The sequence below is a fragment of the Limulus polyphemus genome, unplaced genomic scaffold (genome assembly GCF_000517525.1).
Source record: "Limulus polyphemus unplaced genomic scaffold, Limulus_polyphemus-2.1.2 Scaffold313, whole genome shotgun sequence".
In the NCBI taxonomy this organism is placed as follows: Eukaryota; Metazoa; Arthropoda; class Merostomata; order Xiphosura; family Limulidae; genus Limulus; species Limulus polyphemus.
In genome coordinates this window covers 20,979-31,265 of record NW_013665923.1, presented here as the reverse complement: position 1 = coordinate 31,265, position 10,287 = coordinate 20,979, and the positions used below count along the sequence as shown (strand labels likewise).

Below are 10,287 nucleotides of genomic sequence, written 5' to 3'. Positions count from 1 at the left end.
ACAATTATAGCTTCCAAAGTTTATAGCACACCAACTATAGCAAACCAATAATAGATACTCTTTTTTTGGTGTGTCGCTTTGGTTATATTTATAGACATGTAGAGAGTTTCTCGAAAATTCAGATTACATAAAAATACTAACACGCTACAGTAGAGTTTACATACACACGTATATCATTGATTCTTACACTTGAGAATCTTCTACAACTTTAGAGAATAGGTGGGAGTTTCGCAATACATATTTAACAGTATAAGTTATGTACATTTGTAAATATAAATTTAATTCAAGCAAACATCGATATTAAAATAAATATATAATAATAAATCTGTCACACATGTGACTTGCCACTGGTATGATCCCTTTCCTACCCTCCACAAGGATGTTGGTTCCAGGTGGCTAGGTTTTAGATGCAGTTGACTTGCCATGTACAGTCCATCGTGCTCCAGCCACTCTACACCTAGAACCATATCTTTTTTTACTCTTACCCACATTACTGTCATCTAAGGGATTGAGATTCAAATATTGGATAGTTTGGATCCCTATCCAACCATTGTTCTCTCTGTTTTGGATGTACTCCTCCCATTTTCCACCCATGTCTGCATCCCCTCTTTCCACACTGGATGAAGAGTGTACCTGATGCAGAAGTGGTGCGGTCTCCCACATATGATCCTCAACTGCATGGATCTCCTCTTTTATGGGGTTCTTCGGATGCTTTCAAAGAATGCTTCTTTCTTTTCTTTGCACTGGTTCCTCCACTTATTCAATGTGGGATTGTAGCTATTTATGTGAGAAGGGTTAACATACCATTTCAGAAATTATAATTTTCCTATACTGAAAATCGATTATTCCGTTGTCTGCCAAAACTTGAAGTGATTATTTGGTAGAATCAAATAGTGGGAGTCACATGCATCAGGAGGATGTGTTGCACTCTTATTGGTGGAGGGTTGTCACATGATGATTTACATGCAAGACACAGTTGAACATGTTGATCATGGGGTACATGAGAGCTCAAGGCTTGTAGCATGCAAAAAAATTTTGTGCATGTAGAGATCAGCACTGAATGAGAATAGCTATTTATGTGAGAGGAGGTAAGTACCTAGCTGAAATACATCTTCAGTATAGGAAAATTATAACTTTGGGTTAGTCCATCAAACAATTAATGTTATAAAAAGAATTGAAATGTAAAGGTATCTTGAAAATCACATTCAACAAAAACACTAAAAATGTATTTGCTCCTTTTCTGTTTGTACTTAATAAAATGTAAAGGAAATAGTGACATATTGATTACTTGTTTTGAGTTTGATCATTAAAAAAACAAACGTTAGCTACAGAAAGGAGCATTAATTTCAATATGTAACTATGCTCTGTACAATTGTATATTTTAATATTTTATGTTCTTTTTTAGAGAAAGATATAAAGTAATTTAAAAATAAGTTGGTTTATGTATTGCCCCTAGTGGTTCAGCAGTAAGTCTGCAAATTTGTGATGCTAAAAACTGGGTTTCGATACCAATGGTGAGCAGAGCACATATAACCCTTTGTGTAGCTTTGTTCTTAACATCAACCAAATTAAACCAAGTTTTTATATCAAAAATATCAATTTTCAAGTTGTTGAAATATTGATATAACATAAATTTTTGTATTTGTATTGCTCACTGTTCAGGATATCATAAGTATATAGTAATAATTTTCAATCAGCTTTAGTTATTGTAATCAAGTATCTTTGTTTTTACCACAGAAATATGTTGTTTGAAGACATTGATTGATTGTACAAGAAATATTTTAAAATTACTTGAAATGTTTTCAATAAAACTAATAATAATAGTTTTTGTATAGACTTCTTAGTAACTAATTTATTTTTTAATCAATTCCTTCGTATGTCTTAAAACTATTAGTAAAATTTTGTAATAACAACTGGGTAAAGAGCAGTTGATACATGTCTACATTTTCTTTGTTTAGGAAGTAGTTTTTTAAATTACGAATTCTTGTTGTTTTCAAGATCACCAAAGTAAAATATGTAGACAGGATTCAGTTTGGGAAATATGAAATTGATGCTTGGTACTTTTCTCCATTTCCTGAGGAATACGACAAACAGCCCAAATTGTGGATTTGTGAATACTGTCTGAAGTATATGCAGTTAGAGAAAACCTACAGGTACCACCAAGTAAGTTGTGTATATGTATACATTCTGTTATAATGTAAAAGTGTGTATTGTTACACAAATTATTGTAATGTATTAAAGGCTCATTGTTTCAGGAAATTATTTTTTAATTAAGCAAGTATAGGTAACACCTGAAAATAATCTGTTGCTTATATAGATTTAAAAACAACTAGTTCAAGATTTTGTAATTGTTATACAGTAACAGTTCAAAAGTATATGTCTAGAGTAAAAATACTATAATGTTTAATATGACTTGACTAACATAATTTTACCATTTTATCTGTCACTTTGATAGGAAATAATCACTTAAAATTTTTTCATTTACACTAATAAGAACCTGCATCTACATTAGTGTTTAGCATTTATCAAAACACCTTTCATTAGGGTAACATCATATGTTTATTTTGGTGTTCTTTCTAGTTACACATTATTTTGATGTTTTATCTCCAGAGTGAATGTACGTGGAGACAGCCTCCTGGAAAAGAGATTTATAGAAAAGGGACCATCTCTGTATGGGAGGTGGATGGAAAAGATCACAAGGTAATAGTAGTCATTCATTGCCATGTTTGTTATGAAAAATTAAGATTTTTTTATGCTTCTTAGTTTTATGCACTATTTTTAAGAAAAGATATTGTTGAATAGAAGTTATTAGTTGTATATCTTGATTCTTGCGGTTTGGACTTCAGAAATTTTTATTAAAAGTATCTAGTCACATTAGTGGATACTTCCAATATCCTAATCTCTGTGATTTCTTGGCAATTACTGTGGATATTGATTCATTGTAATTATGTCTCCTCGGGGAGGCGTACTGTTTTTCTATTGTTTCTTCCTCTTCCAAACACTTTTCAGTCAACTGCCATTCCATCAGTTCTTTGTAACTTGACTTAAAACTATTTTTGATTTAGGCCTTTTTAAAGATTTTATAGGGTCAAAGGTCAAACAACCAAAAATGAATATATTAGGCTCCTGTGAGGTCATCTTTACAGCAATCAAGATAAGAATTGGTACAAATATAAATTTTCATGCACCCAACACACTGACATACAAAAAAAGTTGGATTTGCCCATTTTAAGTTATTAGTAGCAGACCATTTGAATTTTTTTTTTTTTTAAATCTGTATTTGGACAAAATTTCAGCTAATTTCCCCTTCACTTCATGATCCAACAAAAAGAAATAATTTATAGGTCCTACAGATGTCCTTTCTAAAAATACTTTATTTAAAAGATCTTTTATATCCAACAGTGGATTTTACTTGCTTTGTTTTTAATGTTGCATAGCAGGTGGGTTAAATATTTTCAGAAATATTCTAGATTACCATATTACTTTCAATAAGAAGCCAACATTCTTTTACTATTGACAACTAAAATATCTGCTCTGTCAGCTCTATGTGTGCATGCTTCTTTTAGTAAGTTAGAGGGGCAAAATACCTAATAAGAAAATGTATTTTGACAGGCAAGAAAGTTTAATATTATTTCAATATTTTTTAACTATGAACATTTCAGTTTTACTTTGTTGTGTGATATTTTTATAATTTAAGTTTTTTGTTGTGTTCCACATATTACACTTAAGTATTGTTTCTTTTGTTTTTGCACACTAGGTCATTCTGAAAATAGTTATTTCAAAGAATGATAAAGAAGGAAACTAATGTTGTAGTTTTCTTTATTTTTTCAAAGAAATAATTGTGCTTTGAAAATATGTTTAATTGAGTTTCAACTTATTGCTATGAATCTTGTTTGTTTTGCAGTTGTACTGTCAAAATATGTGCCTGTTGGCTAAGCTATTTCTTGACCACAAAACTCTATACTTTGATGTGGAACCTTTCATCTTTTATGTCCTCTGTGAAGTTGATCGACATGGAGCTCACTTTGTTGGTTATTTCTCAAAAGAAAAAGAATCTCCAGATGGTAATAATGTGGCTTGCATCTTAACTCTTCCACCATACCAGAGGAAGGGATATGGAAAGTTCCTGATTGCTTTCAGTAAGTATGGAGACCGATAACAACTAAATTATTTTATTATATGACTGAAAAATAAAACAACTGAAATGCTCAGATTTAGAATTTTGGGTCTAATGTATATGTTATGAATGTTTATTTTAGATAAAGTAATAAATATTCACAATGTCGACACTAAGTTTAACCTCCCTACCCTAATTGAAATTTTTATTTGGAGAATAAAAAATTTATAACTCCTGCATGTGTATGTAAAACTTCTCGACATAGAAAACAAAGCTACCTTTTTGTACATGTTTGTTGCTTATTTCTAGCTCAAATAGTTTAAAAACTTAGTTTTTTTTATGTGGTGATATCAAAATATTAAAATTCAACTGGCTTCATTTTTATTTTACAACTTCTAAGCTTCCAAATCTAACAGACAAAAACATCTCATATGGAAACTCAGATTATTTTTTCCTTAAAATGTATTTGCTGTAGAACTACATTTATTTCTAAACGTCATGTTACTATGACTTCTATTTTTTGTATGCTACATAAAGATAATAATCCTCTTGGTTCTCCTGCTTTCCTTTCAAGTAATCACTAAAGCAGTTCCTTTTCATTTTAAGAAATCCACTAATTTTAATTTGAAACTATAGTCTTATGGTAGACTTTGCCCCAGCATGAACTTGGAATCTAACAGAAATGGTCTTTTTTGAAACAGTTATACATAACTTGTAAAAAGGTAGAAGTAACTTTTATAAATAAAATATTGTAAAGTAAATACTGTTTATAATAATCATAATAATATATAAGATATCTGAGTGTAAAGCTAGAAAGTGTAGAAAATCCTTAGCTACATGACTGGTTTATTGTTATTAAATGACTGAGAACCAAGGTTACATGCCAGTGACTACAAGTGTATTGTATAATGGCATAGCACACTTATATGTCAAGAGTTGTGTTTATTTCATTACAATTTGTAAATTTACCAAACAAACCTAATATAGGTTCATGCATAGTGTTTGGAGTTTCTGGGAAAGTTATGCCAACCTATGCAGTCATTTACATATTTTGATATAATATTTGTTGTCATTCTTTATTATTTTTGATGATAGATCAAGTATTATTTTATTTTAAAAATAAATAATTTTTTTTGTCTATCATCAAGTTGCATTGTCCTTATTTAGAGGTCTTTTTCTGTAGTACTGTAGACTGAAGTAAGTTTATATTACATTTATAACCAGATTGCAAGCTCAAGTAGTGTTAACTTAGATAGCTGTGAAACCTTAATTATCAGTCTGCACATGCACGCATGAAAAATCTGGAAATTTCTTTGGAAGGTCAAAAGAAAAAATTTGGAAAGAATATGGCCACCCTGAATATTTGTCATCAAGTTTCCAGTACAATAAAAAAAAGATGCAAGTCAGAAAGATTTAAACTTGTGAACTCATAAGTGACCCTAGGTCCTGGTAAAAAGTCTGTAAGGTTTTAGTAGACATTCCATTTTTATAAGAAATAACCTTCAATTTCAGTTTTGATTAATTTCAATAATGGGGAAGGCTGTACCTTCTACACAACATTGAAGTTCTTTCAGTCTGGACAAAACCTTTGGATCTTATGGGTGAACCTCCAATAGCTGACAAACTGTCTAAGAAACAATTTCCTGGTGATAAGGTGAAAAAAATCTAAGGAAACATATAATGGACGAAATGAATAAGCAGGAAGATGATAAACAAGCATAAATGTAGATCATGAATTTTTTTTTTATTTGAAAGAAAAATGAGAGATATTTTTAAATGATGATGCCACCTGTTGCCTTTACATTTTGTCTTCAAATTCTATATTTATAATTTGTAATTTTTTGGGGCACATGAAGATGATCAGAAATATTAAATGATGCACAGTTCTCTATTTCCAGTGTCTGAAGAGAGAGAATCTCAAGTGCATATTTAGCCACAAAATCATATAAATTGAAACATATTACACTAAACTATACAAATTTCAGTTTTTTAAAGAAAGAGTGAAAATTCTCAACAAAAATACAGTGTTCAATTACCCATAAAAATAGGCTGTATTTGATAATTAATTGTGTCAATTTTGCATCTGATGCCAAGCAAGGCAGTTATTAGTTTTTGTCAAATTTGATAAATGTTTTGTAATATTGTTTTTTATATGTTGTATTATTTCTCAGTCATTAGAGTATATATATCATTTAATAGACCATTTTGTTGTATATTGTACAGTTGTTAAATTATGGGCAATTAAACTGGGCTATGAAAAAAATATTGTACAGTGCTACAGTCATTAATTTTTGTTTAAAAGGTTAATAAAATATTTATTTCTCTTTTTTTTTTATGAAAACTTTTACAGGTTATGAACTTTCAAAATTAGAGAGTACAGTTGGATCTCCTGAAAAACCTTTGTCTGATCTTGGAAAGTTGAGCTATAGAAGCTATTGGTCATGGGTTCTTTTGGAAATCTTAAGAGACTTTCGTGGTACACTCTCAATCAAGGACTTAAGGTACACTTTAAGATGCTGAATTTTATTAATTGAAACTCTAATTTAAAATGAAGACAATTCATTTTATGCAATGATGTCCGTCTTTATGAGAGAATCTATATTAAAACTACGGAAGAGAGTACATATATAACAAAACTTAAGTTGAACTATAATTCCAGATAAGAATACATAAAAATGGGATCATTTTCTTACACAATTCAACCTGTGTAGAAAGCTCCAGAAATTGATTTTTTACAGTTTAATTTTACCCCTATTATGATGTGTTTATGAACTTAAGTTGTCAAGTTCACACCTAGAATTAGATTTCAAAGCTTAATAAATAAAAAAATATTATTCTACTTCAGCAATGTTTCACTCACAAATATTTTAAAGATGACATTTTACCATTATATAATGTATATTTAGTGTATTTCATAAAACCGTATGTCTGCGGACTTACAACACTAGAATCTGGGTTTCATTACCCGTGGTGGGCAGAGCACAGATAGCCCATTGTGTAGCTTTGTTCTTAATTACAAACAAACCATAAAGAGAAATTTAAAAGAACTCTTCCAACTTCTATTTCTTTGAAGCTTCAAGCAGTATCATCTGTAAACAATGTGTTTACCAGTTTTATTTGAATTATTCTGCTTAGGTTTATATTTGAGAAAAAATTTACTTCATTTTATATCTTTTGAATACTTAGATGCTTTTCTAATCTTGTGTATTGGTGTGATGTTAAGATTGAAATAAGCATGCTCTACATGCTGTCAGAAATCAGTGTATGGGAAAAAATTAATTTGCAAAGTAGTCCATTCTGTCTTCCGTGCTAAGAAATTAGCACAGCTAATAGGTGAATAGCTTACTAAGTAATTAACAATAATATTTGTAGGATTTAAACTATTCTTGCTCATATATTCATCAGTGTATCAGGTATTTGCAACATATGCCCCACAAGGTGGTTTTATCTGGCCCTCAATGTGTTCTTAAACTATGATTGAGTCCAGCCCATGAACTACCCATCAACTCAAAATGTTTATTATATTATTATTATCATTTATTTTACCTAATTTAACCTTAGCTAATCTATAGATTTTCCTATTTTTACATATAATAATAAATAAAGAATACACATGAAAAACAAAGTAAATAAAGTACTTACCTGGGCCTTCTTTTTTTTTACTGTCACTGATACTTAACCCTACTTTTTTTATACTACTTTTATTGAGTTAAATAATGCACCAAAGAACATAGAATAATAACATGCAAAAAGAAGACAGTGTCCCATAACTATCACAACTTTTCTGACTTTCTAACTATGTACCAAGAGCCGTTACAAATTCATCCAAACTAGTCGAAACTTGTACTAGAAGAGAAATTGACAATTCTCTGTACAGAAAACAACATAATATATTACGCCATTTGATAGATGAGAACCTTTTCTTTAAATTGGTTATAAATAATATAATAAGAGAGAACTGTTAACAAATTCTGAAAGAGAGTGTGGGTGTGGCAAGAGGGGCCTGATTTTCTATTTGATGGCTCTATAACCAAACAAGATTGAAGACTAGGAAAATTATGATTTGTTTAAGTGATGATATTATAGTGAGTAATGTACGTTAAATTTTGTACTTATTGGAGGGTTGTTGCATAAATTAGAGAAGAGGGAATGCTTAGAGAAAAAATGTTACATTCCTCACACTAGGGGATTTTTTTTTAAATATTGCCTTATAAATTTAAGAAACTTTAAACTTATATAATATTAAACTATGGAGTATTAGCTATGATTTTGCTTTATACAATGTGGCTCACAAGTACACTTAAAAATTGATATCTGGCCCACACCTTGGAAGAGGTTGCATATGCCTGCTCTAAATAATGTCTTGTGGCAATATTCATAAACAAAGTATCATATTTTACTGAAGATTCATTCTTAACTTTAACACTAATCTGTAGTCACTGTAAAATGTGGGCAAAAAGAAGTGTAAGTAAATTATAGGGACTTCTCAAAGTAAAGAAGAATGTATAACAACATGTCAACCACATTATATCTGGTATATCCAGTGCTGACATGACTATTTATCTAATACCAATGTTCATCAGGCTCGTTAGGATATGACAAACGCAATAGTGGTTGAGAGACTAACTGTATTATCAAACTGCATAAACAACATTTATGGTATGAACTAGATTCAGTTGGTGAAGTGTAATTGTAATTTTTTAAGCTATTTACAGGTATTATGGGTAATGATTAATAACACACACTAATTATTTATTTTTACTTGAATTAATTTTACTCATCATTTAGAAGAACTGGTGAACCAAAAGACTAGTCTTATTGTTCCCAGAGCTGATCAACAGGAGAAAAATACATTGGTAATTGTAAGAACTTGTGAGCAAAAGTAAAGAAAAATTTATGACATTATTTCAACCGTACTGTATCCAGTGCCAATGAGACTTTTAGTCCAATACCAAGCTTCATCAATAGTAATTTTAAACTGTCCAGCAATATTTAATACAAAATAATTGAAGCTGTAATTGTCATAAATCAAGACAGCTGTGATCCATATGATGTTCTTGAGAATGTTAGTGGTGTAAAAAAAATTAAAGTATGCATGCATGTTTAATATCTACTTGATATTTGTTTTTTAGATTCAAGCATTGAAACTAAACTGTTTTAGTTGTCATAAAAAAAACCAGTAATAATCAATTGCATATATGAAAAACAGAGCATACATATCTAATACCATCTTTACTCAATCACTTGCCTATATCTCCTCCTTTCTAGCAGAATAAACATAACTAATGTGTTCATTTTTTGTTTTAATATTTCTTTTTACATATCACAGCAAGGAGAAAAGAGTGTCTAGCAACAAGTATAGTAGACACTCCTAGAATGAAGAAAGTGTTTGTATTCACTTGGATCAGAGCGAATAATAATTTTGTCATTTCTTTGTAGTCAAATGACCAGCATCACACAGGGAGACATCATTAGTACATTGCAGAGTCTGAACCTTGTAAAGTATTGGAAGGGTCAACATGTAATTTGTGTCACTCCCAAGCTGGTTGAGGAACATTTGAGAAGTGCCCAGTACAAGCGACCAAGATTGACTGTGGATTCAGAATATCTTCGTTGGTGTCCACCCAGAAAACATATGAAAACTGGAAAAAAGTAAACTTGAGATTGCCGAAGTGATCAGTGATGAATGAACTGTGTTTTTTGTTTCTTCAATTATAGTAGCAATGCTTAGAACAACAACTGGAATCGGTGAAAATTGAAAGAACAAAGAAAAATAATTCATAAATGTATATAATAATTCAATATATCATTTAAATGTGACTTGAAGCATGAGAAAGACATCATTGTACATATTATGCAATAAACAACAACTGATCGTTTCAAGAAGTAATTAAATAAATTTTATAACAAATAAATGTTTATTTTATGATGCCTGAAATAAAAAACAAACAAGCAAATTGAGTTTAACGGCAATGCATTACACAACTACTGCTACTGAGACGTAGCTTCCAAAGGTGATCTGAGAAAGTTACCAAAGTACTGTTGTATTCTGAATACTGTAAATGAAAGGTGTTACAACATGATATTTTCACTCAGTACCTTGTGTTTATTGATTTTCCAGCATTAAACTCCTTCATGTATGCTTAGCATACTCAGAAAACATTTAATTT

At 30.3% G+C, this 10,287-nt stretch overlaps 1 protein-coding gene across 1 annotated transcript in view; it reads left to right on the top strand.

The window, feature by feature from the left end:
• Positions 1 to 9,906, top strand: part of LOC106457292 (histone acetyltransferase KAT8-like) — a 25,430-nt gene extending 15,524 nt beyond the window's left edge. Inside the window, exons 5-9 of the mRNA XM_013916681.2 lie at positions 1,999 to 2,163; positions 2,611 to 2,700; positions 3,905 to 4,139; positions 6,468 to 6,618; positions 9,557 to 9,906. Coding sequence (XP_013772135.1) covers positions 1,999 to 2,163; positions 2,611 to 2,700; positions 3,905 to 4,139; positions 6,468 to 6,618; positions 9,557 to 9,773 — 858 coding nt within the window. The 3' untranslated portion in view covers positions 9,774 to 9,906. The remainder of the gene's footprint in view (positions 1 to 1,998; positions 2,164 to 2,610; positions 2,701 to 3,904; positions 4,140 to 6,467; positions 6,619 to 9,556) is intronic.
• Positions 9,907 to 10,287: the final 381 nt, after the last annotated feature.